The sequence below is a fragment of the Typopeltis vanoorti genome, chromosome 10 (assembly GCF_054136105.1).
Source record: "Typopeltis vanoorti isolate ZY-2024b chromosome 10, IOZ_Tvanoo_1.0, whole genome shotgun sequence".
NCBI classification, from domain to species: Eukaryota; Metazoa; Arthropoda; class Arachnida; order Uropygi; family Thelyphonidae; genus Typopeltis; species Typopeltis vanoorti.
In genome coordinates this window covers 127,267,785-127,289,223 of record NC_143558.1, presented here as the reverse complement: position 1 = coordinate 127,289,223, position 21,439 = coordinate 127,267,785, and the positions used below count along the sequence as shown (strand labels likewise).

General features: G+C 37.1%; 1 protein-coding gene across 1 annotated transcript in view; it reads right to left on the bottom strand.

The window, feature by feature from the left end:
• The window catches only part of LOC150102779 (uncharacterized), a 316,217-nt gene extending 295,891 nt beyond the window's left edge, over positions 1-20,326 (bottom strand). The window contains exon 1 of the mRNA XM_090398740.1: positions 20,169-20,326. Coding sequence (XP_090254866.1) covers positions 20,169-20,186 — 18 coding nt within the window. The 5' untranslated portion in view covers positions 20,187-20,326. The remainder of the gene's footprint in view (positions 1-20,168) is intronic.
• Positions 20,327-21,439: the final 1,113 nt, after the last annotated feature.

Sequence of the window (21,439 nt, the reverse complement as noted above, 5' to 3'; positions counted from 1 at the left end):
TCAGCACAGTACCGAGATATATGTCCTACCAAGCACCAACTTGTGGTAAAAGCGAGGTAGGAGATAGTAGGAAAGGAGAAACAGTCTTTGCTGGGGCTTGAGAAGAGCTTTCCTCAAAGAAGCGATCCCAGCTTCTAGGACAGAAGAGACAGAAGACCTTCCCTTTGAGGTGAACATGATACCGAGTTATCTCCACTCTTCCAGGATGGTCAAAGCATGCAATGGCCTCCTGTGCAGGGAGAACTCTATAGTCTCGACCTCAAGCTTCTTGTCACGACCAGAGGGGACAAGAGCTAAAACGCAGGACTTCTCTACATTGATAGAAAGGCCTCGAATAGAGAAGTCAACTGCCTGGTCAAGGAGTTCCTGCAAGCCTATTTAGCAGAGGCTACGAGAATAAGATAGTCCACAAAGGCCATAGCATTAAAGGAAGATGTGTCTAGAGTAGCCTATATGGCTAGGAAGAGAATGAAGAAACTCGTCTATGATGCAGTTAAAGAAAAGGGGAGATGGAGGATCACCCTGGCAAACACCCCACACTGCGGGAACAGAAGTTGTACAGCTACCCAAGTATAGCAAACATAGGAAAGAAAAGGTTCTGAACATCCAGCAATAGACAGCGCTCGAAGGAAAGCAGGAAAGGAGACACTATCAAAGGCCTTTTGGAGGTCCAGCAACGCCATATATAGAGGCTTAAGGTGGCGTCGGGAATCAGAGAGAAGAGAAGAAAGAAGATATATATACTCGGCACAGCCATCCGAAGGGACAAAAGCTCTCTGTCTATAATCATGCTGTATATGTTGCTGAAGTCATTTAACTAATATTTTATGATAGAGTCTAAGTAACACAGGGGACATGGTAATAGGTCTAAAGTCTGATGTACAGCTTGAAGTTTCTTTCTTCGGAATGAAGATAGTTCTTGAAGCACGTAAGTATGGTGGTATTACTTCACTGGAAAGGTCCACTAAGAAATGAATGTCCACTAAGTCTTGAAGAATCTTCAACGGCACCTTCCGAAGCCTAGATGCAGGAAAGCCATCAGGTCCGGAGGCAGAAAAATTGGATGGAAGAGCTGCTTTAATCTCCTGGATGGAGACAGGCTGGTATATTTGAAGGGCAGGAATGGACCTCAATATCGCAGGTTGGTCATCATAATCAAGGAAGTGTGGAGGTGTAGCAGAAAAGACTGTACTCCAGAATTTGACAAAATCATCATGTAAGTCTGCTAGAGGTGGAGGGGAAGAACCATCAAGGATGGTTTTGGCACATTGCCCTCTATTCTTTTTATAGAGGGCCTGCATAGCTGCATAGGCCCTCTTCCTCTGCTTCCTATTTGACAAAGTCATTGTAGAATGAGACGTAGGCTGATGTTGACGAGGCATGAAGTATTCAGAGAATTCAGCATGGAGGTAGTCATTCAACTGATCTGTGATATCCATTCTCAGAAGGTGAGTCTGGATGAGATATTTAAGAATTTGATGGTTATATTCTGGAAGAGGATCATCTAGAGATCATGTCAGTCTTCAAAGCCTCTTCTTCAACAGCAGGATGGTGGCTGGAAGATGGAGAGGCAGGGACAGGAGATATTACTGTTCCTAGCTGTGGCAGATGGGCTGCCAATTCTTGAAGTAAGGCTTTGTAACTGGCTTTTCGTCTATGACACTTGATAGCATCCAAGGATCTTAATGGGAATGCATTAAATAAAGCCTCATTGGTTTTCTTTATCCCTCGAGCCATCAACTCGATCTCATGAGTGGCGAGGATCTTTTCTTCTTCAGCAGTCCAACGTGCTTTGACGCGCTCTGTTCTTATTGCAGCATTGGCTTCGGCTGGATGTTTCAAGGTGTGATGCACGCCAAGGCCAACTGCAGTAGAGAATGCACGATAGCAGACCTAACATATGAAGTGTCCAAGATTGCAAACTCCTTGACTGTCAGAACAAGCATGATGAGAACTTGAATAAATGGGTTGATGACAGTCTTTGCAGAGCTTTCTTTTAACTTTCATCATGAGGATGTCACTGGGATGGCTGGCAGAATCACCTCCAAACAAGAAACAGGCATCTAGATTCACACTTAAATCTGGTAGATTCACACCCACTGTATACCACTTTTTGATATCTGTCTGTTAACCATCCCCTGATCCAAGTCAATAGATTATATTCCAATCCCATATTCTCCAGTTTACGCAACAGCAATCGTGTGGTATCCTATCAAATGCCTTAGAAAAATCCAACATTATCACAGTGCATATCCATCTCCTTTATCCAACTAGGCCGTAACATTGTTATAAAATATGAGCAAATTGCTAAAACATGACCTTCCTTTAGTAAACCCATGCTGTTCCCTGCAGAGTATAGAATGATTATCTACCCGTTTCTGTATGCGAGTTCTTACTAACTTCTCTAAAATCTTCACTACCACACCAGAAATACTAATAGGTCGGAAGTTAGACACATCAGTTTTTGCACCACCCTTGTGCAATGGAACTATATTACATTCCTTCCATTCCTGTGGTATCATTCCTGAGCTGAGAGTCAAGTTATACAAATGTGTGAAAGGCCTAGCCAATTCAGCTGAACATTCCTTTAACAAACAGGCAGATATTCCATCTGTCCCTATTGACAAATTCTTATCCATCCTCTTTTCAACCTCATTTTCTTGAACCTCTAACTCTTCATTCAGCACCGTGCACCATACTACATACACCTGGTTGATATATCTTAGCAAAGTGAGCACTCGCTAACTGAACAATCTCCCTACCTTAATAATAATAATAAACTGTATAAATTCCTTAAATAAAGAGCCAATAGGCTTCACTTCGGCAATTGTAACATTATTTAAATTAAGGGGATATTAAATCCCACATTATTTCAAAGCCAAATAAGAAACTCAAAGATCGGAATCAAAGAGTTTCATGCCGAATATAGTAAACTATAAAAGTTTCAGCAGATTGTAGCGTAAGCTAAAGCACATAGTTCGACACTAGGGCAACTCGTAGCAAAGGTGGGTAAAGTTCTGATCACTATTCTTAGTATTTCCCATAATGTAAAACGCATCTCCTAGGAGATGTATGATGTTATACATTATGGTGGAAGGTCACTACCCAGACCAGTTTCGACCTTTATTAAGGTCTTATCAGTGAGTAAGTAGACCTAGATAATACTGAGGTTATAGCGAAATAGTGAATATTTCGCTATAACCTTATAATATTAATATAACATTAATACTCAATAAAGGTCGAAACTGGTCTGGGTAGTGACCTTCCACCATAATGTATATCATACATCTCCTACGAGATGTGTTTTACGTTATGGGAAATACTAAGAATAGTGATCAGAACTTTACCCACCTTTGCTACGAGTTGCCCTAGCATTGAACTATGTGCTTTAGCTTACACTACAATCCGCCAAAACTTTTATAGTTTACTATATTCGGCATGAAACTCTTTGATTCCGATCTTTGAGTTTCTTATTCGGCATTGAAATAATGTGGGATTTAAAATCCCCATAATTTAAATAACTGCATAAATTCCATTTCCTTCCTCCCATGTCCTCTGCTCCTTCCAATCTATGTTTCCATAGTTGAAATCCCCACCTAATAATTATGAGCTCCCTCAAAAAAAAAAAAAAAAAAAAATGGAGCATGGGATAAATTTCATAGATACCCTACTACATCAAATCTCCTAACTTTCAAACCTGCTTAAGCCAAAGCAGGTTACATTAGACAAAATTAAAAGCAATCTTAGATCCAATTTTTGTCATCTAATTAATCAAAATGTCAGTGCAAAAATTGTATGGGATAATATCTGGAAAATCCTGGGTAGACATAGAACACACCATGCATCTACAGTGGAAAGTGATGGATATGTTGTTGCTGCAAATCTATTTCAGACACTTGGGGAGAAAATTTTTCTAGAATCTCAGAAACAGTTCCACATCCTCCTAGATTTTTAGTATTGAGACAACAACAAGAGTTGTTGCTAAACTTTTCTACAAATGAGATGGAGCAGGAAGTCAGCCATTCGTTAAGGAAGAATTAAAAATAGCTCTGTTACTCTCTCATTCAAGGACTGATGACATCCATTATGAGATGATAAAACATTTTCCATCATCTTCTCTGGATCTCCTTCTCTTACTATACAACAGAATACTTAGAGGAAGAGTTTCTGGATTCTTGGCTGTCATTGCCATCTCACAGAAGGAAGGATCCAGCAAAAGCAAACATTTACTGACCTATTGCTCTGAACAGCTAAAATCTTAACATATTGGAAAAAATGGTAAATGCCATACTTTTCTGGTATTTAGAAAACAATGAACTTCTTTCCAACATACAATGCAGCTTGTTTAATTCCTGTATACGAGATATTCTTGAAATGAGAATATATGGTTTCGATGTTCTTTGACTTGGAAAAAGCTTATAACACAGCTGTAGATATGATATATTAAAAGACCTTTATAATCTTGGTCTATAGGGAAACCTTCCTATTTTTATCAAAAACTGTCTCTCTAATTATATCCTCAAAGTGGGAAGCACATTATCCCAGGTATTTTGTCAAGAAGAAGGTGTTCTCCAAAACTGTTGTGAGACTCTTTGCTGTCAAAGTGAATTCAGTCATTGAACAACTTCCTCCCACCCTAGGCAATGGTTTATGTATATGATTTAATAATATAATAACATTTGTAATATGAGGGTTATTGAAAGGTAACTTCAAATCATTGATTGTATCTCTTCTTGGGTGATTAATAATGCACTCAAGTTTTCAGCAGAAAAAAAATGTCTCTGTCTATACTTCTGCAAAGACGCACTTTTCATCCAGAGTTAAAGATAGGACATACTATTATTCCAGTAATTAACAGATGCCAGGTTCTATGAGCTCATCTTTGACAGAAAGCTTACATTCCTTGCTCACATTCATCAAACCACAGAAAAGTGCAAAAAGAGCATTAAATATCCTTCACACACTATCCTCTACAGAATTGGCTGCAAATCATTTTCCTTGCTTTGCCTTTTTGCACAGATGTTCGACCAAAGCTTGATTATGGATGCCAAGTTTACATTTCTGCAAGTGAGAGTACACTCCATTGGTTGAACTCTATTCATCACAGGCAGATGCACATTTTTTTGTCAAAGCAAGCAGATCTCCTCTGTTGCTTTGACAGAAACAGTTGTCTGTTAACATTGCCCTAAAAATAGTCTCTTCCAGAACATTCTACTAGTGTTTTTTTTTTCTATGTTGCAAAGCTCATTATTACACAGACTGCCATACTTCTCTTCAGTATGTGTGAAAGAGAGATTATGCAAACTGTTGGCATAAATGATGACACCATCACCAGACATTACAGTATTCTTCCACAATGGGTTTACTACTTCCTACAATCTTTCATACGAAGTATGAGACTTCTAAGGAAGTCGGATAATTCATCTGTCTACCTGCAATTGCTTAATGTGCAGAGGGCAGAACACTGAATTCTCACCTATCTACACTAATGGTTCAATATCTGAAACCTCTATTGGTTGCATTCCTGTTTCCTGATCTTCTTATATCCAGAAAGATCCGATTTGGTTGCACAGGTTCGTAATATTCAGCATGAACTTGTGCACATAAAAGAAAACTGCTACCACAAATGTATGATTTATGCAGATTCACTGAGTTCTTCACAGGCCATATCCTCTCCTTCATACAATCCACATCCAGTGCTTTGTTGAGGATTTACAATTGTTGTGCAAAATGAAAATCCTTAATTCTGATGTTCAGTTTTGCTGCATTCTCAGTCATGTTGGAATTGAAGGAAATGAGACAGACTGCAAATGCACTTACTAGATCAGCTCATACTTTTTCCACATACTGCTTGTCAGTCCTTTATACAGAGAGCATACCCAATGGCAGTCATCACTGCAGGAAGCACCAACAAACAAACTGCATGAAAATGATTCTTGATTGAGCCTGAAATACAGTACTGGCAAGAAAATCAGCAATAAAAAGACCAAAAACTATGAAAATAGGCAGGAGCATAGAAAACTTCAGCTGCATTCTGATGGAGATCCTATAGAACAAGTAAAATAGTCTAGGCACAGTTTTTAGTGAAGATGACAAGATAAATCTAGGAGCAGACAACAGAATAAGCAAAGCTGGCATTGGGTAGCCAGCTGAATAAATTGAATAAGAGGAAATTAGCCAAAGCACCAAACCAGCAGTATACAAGACAGTGTTCAAACCACTTTTAATTATCGATCTGACAGTTGGGTTACAAATAAAGCACTTGATCAAAAACTAGAGAACATGGATATGAGGGTTCTGTGAAAAATTAAGGGAATGAACCGATGGCATCAATGGCAGAATCATATTAAAGATATTAGAAAGGAACTTGACATTATTAGCATTCAAGAATGTGTCAGCAGAGCTAATCTAAGATGGTATATGGCCACTCAAATAGAATGGGTGAAGAAAGGCTAGCAAAACAAGTGTTTGATGCCAAGGAAAGAGACCCAGAGGAAGACCAAGGTCTAGGTGGATTGATTCAGCCAGAAGTGCTTTAGAAGCACAGAATGTTAGATATGACAATATTGGAGTGCTTACAAGCAAAAGATTGATTGAAGGAAAATTGTCGATAAGAGATTAATAATAATGTACAGTTAATCATGAAGTGTTGTCAGAGTACTCTGAACACCCCTTCATATCAGGAAATTGATGATGATGATGATGATAAAACATTGGCAGTCTGGTCAGCATAGAAACAGAAGGAATTTTTTCTTTCTAGGCTATGCATAGCAACAGTCATCTTACACTTTATTTACTGAGGGCTGATGACCCACCTGTGTGCAAACAGTGCAGCATGCATCTCACGATTTGTCATGTTGCAGTGGAATGCCATGCCAGCACTCCACATAAGAAAGGAATGAAATTTTTACTAATTTGTTCAAGCCACATACACTCAAGGCAGATCTTATTAGACTCAGATAAGCTGCATCAAGTTTTTAGCTATTTTTCATGATGAATGAATTTATACAAACATAATTGTATTTTCGTGTTCTTTCCATAGCTGATGCTATGATCATGTCGAATTTCTGGAACAGAAAACTATGTACACACTGGAATGCAAATAAATAATTTACTGATAAAAATTAATTATTTTCAAGCCAACATTTCGCTAGTTCAAACTGGTAGTACACAGTTAAGACAAAACAAAATGACTTACATAAAATGGGCAATCATGTGCATGGAGGATGACAGTGACACCATGTGGACTCCAGCCTTTCTGGATATTTTAGTTGCAAAGCAAGCCTATCGTTCCTCATGTGTTAAATTTACTGTAAGCCCCTTTATACAGGCAGATACCTACATACCACTTCAAACCGTCATCCTGTCCACAAACTTTCAATTTTCAAAACATCAGCCCTCCAGGGCAGAGCAAAGGTCATCCACAGGACCAGCAGTGTACCTAGAACAAGTCTCTTACATAATTCCAGTAAAATGGATGAAACAAAAAATCCTCACCAAACCCATTAAACAGAACAACTAACCCCATCCTCCCAAACCACACTATACATACATTATATCTTTACATCAAAAGGTACAATGGATAAACTGGCATCCCTGATAGAATAACATAGAATCAGAACAGTATACAAGTATCTTAACTGGGAATGTGCTGAATATTCAGTTTTGCTCTGGTATTTGGCATATATATTAGATATTTGGCTTTCAGCATAATCAATAAAAAGACTTGGTATTTCACTGGCCAAAGCAGAAAATTTCCTGTTACATGAGTCATAACAAACAAATCAGGAAATGCTTCTGTTTATCTTGTGGCACTCCATAAAAAGGTTTCTTGTTTTTTTGCAGGCATTTTCTTAGGTGTTTTAGTTTATATTATGAAATATTAAAATTTGTCTTAAAATATTAAAAAAAAAAGTACAAAATATTATTATTATTATTATTTTTCCGGGCAACTCCAAGGAGTCGACATTCACACAGTATCTATCATACCTTGCCTTGAATGCATTCACGGTCGTAGCACCCACAACAGACTCTGGAAGCTTATTCCACTCATTCACTACTCTCCAAGTAAAAAACCTAGCTCTAACACCCTTGTCAACCATGCTCTTGCCCAGCTTCCATGCATGGCCCCTAGTCCTCCCACCACCAGTCATATTTTCAAAAATATCTTCTGGATCAATCTTATAGAAACCCTTCAGTAATTTGAATGTCTCAATCATATCACCCCTCCTTCGCCTATCGACCAATTTCTGCAACCCACAAATCTTCAACCTATTCTCATAAGGTTCATTCCACAGACCTGCTATCATCTTGGTCACTCGTCTCTGGATCCTCTCCACTTCCTCCCCATCACGAAGAAACCCTGGTGCCCATAACTGGGCACAGTAGTCCAGATGGGGTCTTATCAAGGCTTGATACAGAGGAACAACAACTTGTTTGTCTCTGCATGTTAAAGTATTTTTCATAAGCCAAGTTATTTGGTGAGCTGTTTTAGCCACTTTTGCAATATGCCACCTAAACTTCAATTCCCTATCCACCAACACTCCCAAATCCTTGGCCTCATCAATCTCCTGGAGTACGGTTCCACCAATGTGATATACTGTTGCTAATCTTTTCACCCCAAAGTGCATAACCTTACACTTTGGCACATTAAATTGACATCCATTTTCCCTAGCCCAGTCCTCCAAACTATCCAAATCACCATGTAAAATTTTGACTGTGCACTCATAATTGCTCTTAGATGATGCCCAACTTTGCATCATCAGCAAACAAGTGAACACTTCCTCTCAAATCCTTTCCTATATCATTGATGAACAAATTGAAAAGCAGTGGTCCAAGAACAGAGTCCTGTGGCACTCCACTAGTCACAAGCCGTCTTTTAGACTCCACTCCTGAATAAACCACTCTCTGGTATCTCTCCTTCAACTACCCTCCTATCCATCTCACCAACCCTATATCTATTCCCATCTGCTCCAGTTTACTGATTAGGGTTCTATGTGGTATCCTATCAAAAGCCTTGGCAAGGTCCAGTAGTATTACTGTAAACCCATTACCCCTATCCAGTTCAGCCGTCACTGTGTTATAAAACGTGAGCAAGTTACTGAGGCATGATCTATCCTTCACAAAACCATGTTGTCCCCCATACAATATCCCACTTTCATTTATCCAATCCTGTATTCTTTTCTTCACTAATTTCTCTAAGACCTTGACAATGATTCCAGATATGCTAATCGGTCGGTAATTTACAACAGCAGTCTTGGAACCACCTTTATGCAGTGGAACTATTTTCCCCTCTTTCCACCCCCTCGGGACTAACCCAGACTCGAGACTCAAATTAAACAAAATGGTCAAGGGTACTGACAATTCTTTAGCTGCTTCTCGTACAACACGAGCTGGTATACCATCCAATCCCACAGATGTATTGACATTGAGGTTATGAAATAGACTACTCACCTCCACTTCATTCACCACAATTCCCGTATAATCTACTGGTACATTCGTTTCTGCAATGTCAACACCTGGATGATATATTCCTGCAAAGTGCTCACTCAGTAACTCAACTATATCAACTGATTCAGTTACCTCCCTACCATCGGCATTCTTTAAAATCATTCTGCCATGTACATTTTTCCTTTTACTTGCTACATATCTAAAAAATTGTTTAGGATTCTCTTTAGCCTGCATGGCCAATGTTCTTTCGTAATCCTTTTTTTGCTTTTCTTACTACACTCGTTACCCTTCTGGCCTGCGCTTTATACCATTCGTGTGCCTACCGGTCACCTTTCTCCTTAAATTTCCTCCACAATTGTTTCTTTTTTTGCAGCTCAAGCTTAATGGTGTTATTCATCCATTTAACCCCTACTTGATTTATTATTCGGACTCTGCGTATACAGTCAGCCATTGCTTCATGCAAACACTTCTTAACTGCCTCCCATGTACTATCAACTTCTAATCCTTGCAGTTGTACATGCCATGGCACTGAACCAATCAAACTCCTAAGCTTGTCATACTTTCCAGCCAGATAATTCCACATGTACCCTGTCTTAATTGAAAATTCTACACCTTTAGCCACCTCCCAAGTCAAGACCCTATGATCACTCTCACCGATTGGTGGCAATGTGGTCATATTTGTTACAGCCAAATCTTCAAATGTAATTACTAGGTCAAGCACTCTCTGACCCCTAGTATTTTCCATTACATGTTGTCGCAGATAGTTATCTCTTAATAACCGCATAAAATCCAATTCCTTCCTCCCGTGTGTCCTCTCCTCACTCCAATCAATGCGACCATAGTTGAAATCTCCCATAATAATCACCCTCCTTCCACTCATTTCTTCTATTTGCTTGTGCATGCTGTCGCCACCATCTTTTCCATCACCTGGCCTATAGCAGCACCCAATTGTATATTTAGTTCTGCTAGCCACAATCTCACACCAAATGGCCTCAAATGTGCTCTTTTCTCTATCCTGCAATTCAACTTCTATTCTCCTTGGCTGCAGCTCATCAGCTATCATCAACAATACTCCTCCCCCATTTTATTCTCCCTGTCATTCCTGAACACACTATACCCATCACATTCAATCCCACTAGCTAAATCATCTACAGTCAGCCCTGTTTCACTAATACCAATAACCTGTGGTCTGGAAGTGCCAACCATGGCCAAAAACTCTTCGTTCTTGTTCCTAATACTCCTAGCATTAGTGTACATGAATTTAAGACCCCCATTAGCCCCAACCCTACCTTGATGCCTTATATTAACTATCCCACTCTGATTTGTTGTCCTTATCTGCTCGGGCATATTATATTCATTCTTACATTCAACTGCCTCCCTAAGGACTGTATATCTACTCCCCACCCCCTTAATAAATCTAGTTTCCCTGAATTTGCACATCCACCACATTCAGCAACACTTTCTCAAGTCTTTTTACACCGTAACCATTCAAATGCAAGCCATCTATCTTATATAGATCCTTTTGTCCATCGAACTCATTCCACACATCCACAAATTCCACACCACTCGTCATACATAACCCACGCATAGTCATTCGCAATTATGGCCCTCCTTTTAAACATTTCACTGTCATACCGTGGCAAAAGACTAATCATTCTAACTCTCTCACTCTTTTCTTTTGTTACTTCAAACAATTCATTCAGGTCTTCTCTCATTTCCATTTTGTCTCCTTTCAAATCATTCGTACCTGCTACAACAATCATTTCTTTCACCCTTTCCTTTTGCTCTCTAATAGACTCAGTTACATCCTTTATGGTCGCACCAGGTTGGTACGATTTTGTCAAATCCTCTACTATCACACCTCGTACTAACGAGTCTCCATACAGCACTCTATCCTTCATTTTGTTCATGTTCACACTCATACGCCTATTTTTCCTGTCATACTTTTTATTATTGGCTGGTTCATTCAGTCGACTTTTGCTCATATGCTCTGGCTGCTGTTTTGCCCTTTGTATCGCACCATTGAACAACACGATCTCACTCATTGCGTCTATCTCATCTTTTTTATTCTCAGTAAAACCATTAATACTATCATTCACAGTTTCTACATTCACACTCTCACAATTCTCTGGTACAACCTCGCCGTTTCTTGTCATATCCCTATTTTCTTCATTCTGAAGTTTGACAAAAATATCACTCACGATCTGAAATACTCTTCAATTTTTCATTCTCCCTACATTTTCTACACACATTCACTCCTTTATTATCATCTAACCACACTCCAACCGCACTCCGCAAAGCGTACATTTCGCAGCTAGTACACTGAATGATCTCTTTTATACTACCGTTCTTTGAAAAAGATTGCGAACCATCATTACTGGCTGCCATTTTCCTTCGTACTGGAGCCATACTTACTTGCAACATATTTTATCAAATTATAAATTATAATACACCAAAAATACACAAAAAGATGCACTAAGAGATGCAAGGCAAACAAAACTACGCAATATTAAATAAATTTATCAACGATAACTGAAAAATAATACTTATCTTATCCGGAGCTTTCACGAACACTACACACTACGAATCCCTCTAGCGGCGACAGCCCCAATAAAATATGTTATAAAGACACACAAAATACTCTAAAAACACGAAAATTGTTCTAATATACTACAAAACCAATTTTCTAAGGAAAAACACACACAAAAAACACCAAAAATCACCAAATTTACACGAGCGCTAAATTACACCGACCACTCACCATATAATATCTGGGTGACAGAGTAAAAAAGGAAACCTGGTGGTTTATCTTTCAGTGATATCCTTGACATAATTTTCTTAACAAGTGGATTCTCAATAAATGGGATTATTTTTGGAGTTGTTTCTGAAGTGAGACTGTAATAGTTCATGCAAATGATGTGTGCCATATTGCTTTTGATGTTTTCTTCACTGCCACCTTCTCTCAGCAAAAGAGGTTTTCAAGACAGGTACGGAGGTGGCAAATTTCCTTTTTGCATCCCGATGATATTTTTTCTATTTTTATCTTTTAATTCTTCTTCATCCTTCCATCTCGGATATATGTGGGAGCAAGGACTGGATGACCTAGCAGACTGTTAACACATTTTGCTTTCTTGTCATAGCAAGATTTATCATCATGTTCTTTACATCAGGCACAAAGATAGTAAATCCACAAGCAGTTTAGGCATGCCCACATTTCTGATATTTAAAGCATCTCAGGAAATTAGGGATGTACAGTCTAGCAAAATAGATGAGACACACTGCTTTTACAGATGCTAGAGGTTTGTGTGTATCGCAAGTATGGATGATGTTCCTGGTTTGAATCTGGTGACCATACCTATTTATCAGGATGCACATCATACCTGTCATGCCTTGATCTTTTAAGCATCTCATTCTCATTTATGTGGAGTTATCATTATTGTACATCCATAATCTTCACTGATGTTGCCCTATAGTTTCCTCAGTCTTGCAGACAATGTTTCCATGAGACCATTGCTAGAACATAATTTAACTGTTTTAGGAAATCCTTCCAGTCCTCAACTATTTTGAATAAAGAAGGTAAAATTTTACCTGTTGGCTCTTCACCTGCTGCACTGATGATGAGAAACATAGGTATATTTACAGTGGTATCAGATGTCTTTTGTTTCTTACTTCTGTTAAATGATGCACCTATAATATCTGTACTTGGGCATCTGGAAAATTTGAGAATGAAGGATTCATGCTCAACATTTCTTTTTTTTTTTTGTGCCACAGCTCCCCACCCATCACACTGTCCACTATCCAGCAAACAATAAACATGTTCAGAAACTGAATGCCATGGTTACCCCAATGCTATACTAACACCACAGCAAGCATTGCATCTCATTCTCAGATAACAGGATAGACACTGAAACCCCACTGACTCTTATGGGCAAGCACATGGCCAGATTATCCAGGACTGCCCCTTTTGCCAAAGTAGTGCAAGATTACAGGATCACCCTTTCAGATGTCCACAGGTGGCACCACATGCAGCAAGGTGTTTGATTCAGTGATAGTGGTCTGGAAGACAAGATAGTAAAAAACGACTTAAGAGCAAAGAATAGCTTTAAGAAAAGCACAAAAAATATTCTGGACAAAAAGGGTCAGTACCATCACTGGGAGTCCCCTTCACCGTGAGCAGGGGCCCTACATGGAAGGGCTCATATTTGGTTAAAGGAATAAACAATAATCTGTCAAGTATAATTTGCTGAAAATGACAGTTTCAGAAGTGAAAAGCTACTTCTGGGTATCAGCATACACTCTATAAAACAATCCAACATTTCAGCCTATAAGGTAATTTAAGTTTTTTTTAAAAAAAAAATTCCATTTATCCATTGTCACCCATGAAACACACAACCACATCTCTAACTTCACAATATGAAATTAGAGATGTGGTTGAGACCCCTGCAACCATCAGCTCTTATAGCTACAGGAAAGAAGAGCTTGAAACTGGGAATTGTAAGACAAGAACTACTAAGGTAGTGTATGAAGATAATATCCCAAACCCTCCAGGGAGGATATTCTCAGATGTCCCTTGTCTGAAAACCAGGAGCAATCTCTTGAAAATAGTAACATGGAATATCAGAACACTCTACAAAGCAGGCAAATTAGATAACCTACTCCAGGAATTAGAAGTGATGAAGGCCGATATTGCAGGTATCAGTGAAGTGAGGTGGACAAATACAGGCATAATAAGAAGAAAAAAAATCACACTATAATCTACTCTGGCAGTGACTTACACCTTAATGGAGTAGCGCTTGTCCTAAGTAATAGAATTGCAAAATCTCTACAGGGATATTGGCCCATAAATGACAATCATAACAGCCAAAATAACTGCACAATCATTCAACCTGTATATTATCTAAGCATGTGCGCCAACCCAAGATCACCCAGATGAAGAGTTGGGACAATTTTATGAAGACATCCAAACTGCAATCTCCAGTGCTAAGTCAGATGATGTTATTATAATGATGGGCGACCTAAATGCAAAAGTGGGCTCAGAAAAAATCTCATTTTGCATGGGAAACCAAGGGCTTGGAATCAGAAATGAAAGAGGTGAAAGATTAATTCAATTCTGTGAAACCAATGACCTAATAATTGCTAACACACTGTTTAAACATCCTCCCAGAAGACTATATACCTGGACAAGCCCTGGGGACATCTATAGAAACCAAATTGACTATATAATAATAAGCAAAAGATTCCAAAATGCAATAACACAAACAAAAACATATCCTGAAGCAGACATAGGAATGAATAGACATAAGAAAACCAATGACCTAATAATTGCTAACACACTGTTTAAACATCCTCCCAGAAGACTATATACCTGGACAAGCCCTGGGGACATCCATAGAAACCAAATTGACTATATAATAATAAGCAAAAGATTCCAAAATGCAATAACACAAACAAAAACATATCCTGAAGCAGACATAGGATCGGACCACAACCCAGTGATTGCAAAAATCAAAATAAAACTTAAGATACCAAGCCAACCATTCATACAAGAAACTTATAATTCAGACTCACTTAACAACCAAGAAATTAAAGACTGCTTTATAAAAGAATTCACAAAATCCCTTAACAAGTCTGACACCACAACTCACACAGAAAATAGAACACCAATTGATGAAATTAACATGAACTGGCAAACATTCAAGAATAGCATCAATAAAGCACCCAAAAATACACTCTCACAATTAAAAAGGAAAAGAAATAAACCTTAGATGAATGAAAAAATACTGACGTTGATGGAACAAAGAAAAAAGTTAAAGAACAAACCTGAATATAAAAGCATGAATAAAGAAATAAAAAAAAAGAATGCAGGAAAGCCAAAGAGGAATGGATTAAATATAAATGTATAGATATAGAAAACCTTGATAGAAAACACAGAAGAAGAGAAATGCATGAAAAGATCAGAGAAATGACAAGCAGGACAAATACAGCAAACCATGCAAGTGTCATTAGAGACTCAAGAGACCATATTCTAATGGATAAAAAAGAAATCATGGAAAGATGGATTGAATACACAAGGAAATTATATGAACAACAAAGAAATGATATTCCTGAACAGACTGATTTAGAAGGACCATCCATTTTACTCTGTGAAGTTGAAAATGCAGTCAGAAAACTAAAACCACAAAGCTGCAGGAATAGATAACATCTTGGCAGAATGGTTGAGGGCTCTCGATGAAGGAGGACTGAAATTTCTAACAAAATTATGCAATAAAATATACGAGACTGGATTTCTACCCAAAAGATATTAATCACTCAATTTTTGTTCCAATTCCCCAAAAAACAAAACTACAAGATGCGAAGAGTTCAGGACAATCAGCTTCATCAGTCAAGTATCAAAAGTCCTCTTATACGTTATTCTTGAAAGAAATAAAAGAAAAATAAACATAGAAATAAATGATACACAAAGTGGCTTCAAGGAAAATGTAGGTACAAGAGAAGGTATTTTCTTATTTTATTTTACCATGTAGCATGTTATGTTAGATGCGTGTACTGTTCCAGTAAGCTTTTGGCATATTAATATACTCATTATTATTATTATGTGACACCTCCAGGGAATCCAAAGCCTCATCGAGGGAAAGTGTGCAAACAGCATCGAACGACTGATCCCTTCCAACTACTAACCATGCTCAAACTTGCTTAACTTTTTGCGAGCCATTAGTAGCAGAGACTCTACCAACTGACCAACCTTTGCTGGCAATGTTAGCATAATTAAATGTATTCAATATAAGAAGCTCATAATTTTCCATTCGAACCATAAAAAAAGCTTACTGATGATATAAATATAAACCTAATGAACAATTTTACCATCTGACTAATTCAGGAAGACATCATTCATAAATTGCAGTGAAGAAAACACCTGAGATGACTGCTATGTCTACATTATATTAAAGTAATGTAAGAAGTTGTCAGCAGTAAGTGGAAAATTTGTAGTCGTTTTGTATAGCACAAAAACAAAATGTTGATTTTGTGCAAGTGGGGGGGGGGGACCTATCATAGATGCCCAGCTCAAAATTTTGTCAAGATGTGCAGAACAATGAATGGCTTAAAGATTGGTGCATTTCTGTTCCAATTCCTAAGGGAATAGGAATTGAAAAACGGGAATACTACAAAATGCAACAATTACACAATTATCAATTTAATCTGTCATCCATTAAAACTTTCTTACATGTTCCTCTTTTCGATATGAAATTCAATTTTAACTTTGAAGACTAAATGGTGATCACTTCCAATTTCAAATCCTCAGGACACTAGTGTCCTGAACCAGAGAGAAAACATCGCTATCAACAATAACATGGTCAATGAGACTTTTCTTATTCCTTACCTCTTCTCTCCATGTGAATTTGTGTACATATGTTGAACATTGTGTTAGTAATAACCAGTCCATGTTTTGAGTAGAAATTCAACAACAGGTATTTGCCATTATTATTAGCTTTGCTCTTTTCTCCAAATTTTCTCAAAATATTTTTGTACATCTGACAATCATTTCCTACTTTTCTATTTAGATCGCCAACAACGACCAACTTTTCATTTTCATTGTGTCAGTTGCTTTCTGTAAAGCCTCCAAAAATTCCTCCACTTCTACCTTAGTAGAACCTTCTGTGGGACCATAGGCACAAATAAGTCTCACTGTCCAGTTCCCCGTTCTGATATTTGCCTATATCACTCTACTTGATATTGTGCCATTCAAGAAGATTAGCCTTGTATTTAGTGTTGAATAATATGACTACTACTCCTTTCCCTTGATTGTCATTGCCTGAAAATAACATTTTATATTTATTGCGCAGAAAGATCATCAGTTTTTCTCTTTTTTTGTTTCAGTCACCTCTATTATGTTGATCTGGTACTTATCCAATTCCTTAGCTAGCTCCATTTCTTTGCCATTCAGTTGAGTTGGGGTATGTTTTTGGATTTGTTCCGGTAGCTGACTTTTCGCTGTTCACCCTGGTTCCCTGTCAAAAACAATGGGGACCTTCTTTAACCAGGAGACACTCCAGCTGGCATGAAATTCTCTCATGTTGTACCATCATTTTATATTGTGGTTTAAGCCAATAAGAATACAATTTGGTTGGCTAAATCTCAAATTGCCAGTCCATCCTCATTTGTTTTGTTCAGTATCCATGTAGATACCTAACAGGGTGTATACCACGAGAAGGTGAGGATTGGACATTAGGTGAGAAGCCCTGGTCAGTTCTCTGCATTCCTTTAAAGGCTATGTGGAGAGAGTCTCCTCTCAGTTATAGAGCTTTGATTCTTGGGGAGTGAGGGGCAAATTCTATGCACGGAGAGCAGTAGAAAAAAGAATGCCTAAGAATGTGACAAGTACAGAAAGTGACTACATTCAATGCATGGTTCGATGATTTTTGTGTGACTCAGTAACTCACTAATATGTTTACTTGATTCTTGTAGAATTGTAAAAACTTTAAAAAGTTAAAATGAATATTTGCCAATACCTAAATCTTTTTACTTGTCAAAATAAGAAGTCATTCACAGAAGCAGAAAAGGAACATGGTTAGTAAGTATGTGAGAACTATGTTTCATCGTGGGCAAAAGAGAATGGCCTAAGTAAATGTCAATTATGAATACATCATTAGAATTCAAGGAAAGTAAAATAACTTTTCATTGGTATAGGTATAAATATTAAGGTCATAAAATCTTTTGGTAGTTCTCCTTTGTTATAAATTAAATTTATTATTTTGGTTATTTCTTCAGTTCCTTTCTTCTGAAGTTGTTTCAGGAATTCTGCAGGTATTTCAACTATTCCTTCTGCCTTTCCACATTTTAGTTCTTTAATGGCCATTTCTCCTTCTCTCTTCAAAATCTCTATGTCTAGATCATCTTCATTTACCTTCTTTATATCTTCTAATGGCAACTCATTTGGTCTATTTTCTTTGTCATATAGATCTTCAATGTATTCCTTCCATATCATTAGGATTTTATCTTCTTCAGTTATGATTTCTCCATTCTTATGATTGTTTAATAGAATAATTATCAACCAAACACACCAAAGATGACTCTTCACGATTATTAAAAAAAAAAAGGGCAAATTATGCCAGTCAAGCTTAATTATGATGGTCTTCTGATGCACAAGTCTTTATTAATACTTTCTTCAGAAACATGTTCTGTTATTTGCATCACACAACGATATTTTCTTTAATGCAACAACAACAACAACAAAACAAAACAAAAAAACAGTTTGAAAATATCTATGGAACTTCATATTCCTTTATAACACCAGTAAGCATTTTCTCTAACCTGAAACTTGTGAAGCTGCTATATGAAATTTGTAAAAGTCTATGGTCTGAAATACTATTTTAGTTTTAAATACTTTATTTTTAAATGATTTTTAATGTTCTTTAACAACATATAATACTAAACAAAATGGTCGTGTAAAGTCTGCCTACAAACAAAACCTAAATTGCATTAATAGAATTCATATTTGGAAATTTAGATATTAAGAATCGTTATTAAAATCTGTCATCCTAATTCAATTTTGTTCCATCACGCTAATCGTAATACATCACTACCAGATAAGTACTTAAATAACGTGCTGTCATAATTATCAACATGTCAATTAAAATTATCTATGAAGTAACTTCACTAAAATAAAAGGACTTGAAACTACTACGTTTCAAGGATTAATTCTAAATGATTTTCATATATATATATATATATATATATATATATATGAAAATACACACACATATATGTGTGTGTGTGTGCATATATACAGTGCAATTAACTAATCCCACATTTGGAAATTTTGCTGCTGTTTTGGAATACCATATATTCTTCAGCAGTACTGTATAATATCACAAAGTTATCAGTCATGTTTATGTTATGTTAATAGCTTTCGAACGTCAAACCCACGCATGCTTTTTTACTCTAATATTCATTTTCCCTTCTATATGGAATTTGCGTTTCGATATCTAACAGATTTCCAAAATGCACCCAATACTATTTAATTGTAGCAATTTATTTAAAAATACTCGACAATTCGATTGCAGTTTTTAAAGGTTCTGCTATCATATATTATACGACAGCGACAAGGACGCTCAAATTAAGCAGGAAAATAATGATGAACATTTGTTAGTCCAACTGTTATTATTTAATAATAACTGTATTTCGAATTCGATAACAGCTAAGTGGTATACGTTATTACTTCCACAGCTTAAAAAATAACGCTAACTAGTCTGCCATTCCTTGAAACCAGAGTTTTTTTTTTTTTCATGTCAAGCAACTTTAAACTTTAAAGCACACATTCAATGTAAAAAGACTTAATCCAATTCTCTCCTACCAGAACTAATTAACTTTAAAAAAAGTATACTATTATAATGTTTCATCGGTAAATAAATGACATGATTTTGTTCAACAAGCAACTTTTTCCCCCCTTCTATCTCCGTGTGACAGGGCGTCCTAGGATAAGTGCACACTGCATGTTATTGGTACCATAAAGAGCTCAAGTGACGTATACCATCTCTCAGAATTTAGTGACGTGAATTGTTAACTTTAGGAAAAATTTCAATGGAAATCTTAGCGGCGGTTGTGAAAAACATCTCAGAAAGAAACATTGTAATACAAATGTTCACTGCATATCAAATTTCCATTCCAAAATAGCCGTAAAAGATGTTATCAACGAAATTCAACAACATAAGACAACCTACCTCACAACCGTGAGCCATGTTGGCCCGTATTGTCTTATTGCTCCAAGCTAAAACCTCGCTCCTTGCTTTCGTATGTGACCTTCGTTTAGAAAATATGACGGCATCGCGTAGTGCTGCTCTGTTCTATGAACCAAATGTCAAATACTTCATATAGCAAATCTAAGTCATCAGATGGTCAGCTTAATAAGAAAGCGAAAAACTTCTTCAGGCAAAAACACAGATAATATTATAGAACAGATACCTGTATTTACTCGATACTTGCCGAAGCTTACTGCAGCCCTTTAATTCAGAAACAAATCGGTCCGCTCATTCGACAACTTGGATATATTTTAAAACTGTGCGCTAGGCAACGAATACATAAAAGCTAAATTTCATTTCTAAATTAAAAAAAATCACATTTTTAAATCTGTGTGGTCTAATAAGTTTTTTGTTTAATATATGCATGCAAAATACTGTCTGCACATGTTTATAGGAAATTATCCATATTTACAGATGATTATACTGTGTGTGTATATATATATATATATATATATATATATGGGGGGTGTTAAAGATACCAAGCTGTTTTAAATATAAACCTTGTTTTAATCCATTTCCCAAGTAAGCAAACAGACAAGAAAGTCAAGTTTGCGCCTGCGAGTAGTGCAAGCCTTAGGCAACTCGTGGTAAAGGTGGAATAAGCTCTGATCACTATTCTTAATATTTGATGAGACCTTAATAAAGGTCGAAACCGATCTGGGTAGTGGCCCCTTGCCTTTAATGCATAGCATCATACATCTCCTCGAGGAGATGTGCTTTGCATTAAGGGTAAATATTAAGAATAGTGATCACAGCTTATTCCACCTTTACCACGAGTTGCCTAAGACTTGCACTACGTGCAGGTCACCCAGACTTGCACTACTTGAAGGCGCAAAACTTGACTTTCTTGTCTGTTTGCTTACTTGGGAAATGGATTAAAACCAGGTTTGTATTTAAAATAGCTTGGTATCTTTAACGTATATTATACCCAAGGTAAAAAACATTCTATATGTGTGTGTGTGTGTGTGTGTAAGCAAAATAACTTATATGACTACATAGCCGAATGTTAAAATAGAAAATAACTAATTTATTTTCAAGGGAACTATTAGTATCCTCTTTCTAGAAGACTTCATCGGGTGCATAATACACAGAAGAAAAAAGGAGATACATAAAAAAAACATTACTTGGGTATATCACTAAAGTTCTAAATTATTGAGAGATTACGCACATTAGAATGAATACGGGGACTAGCT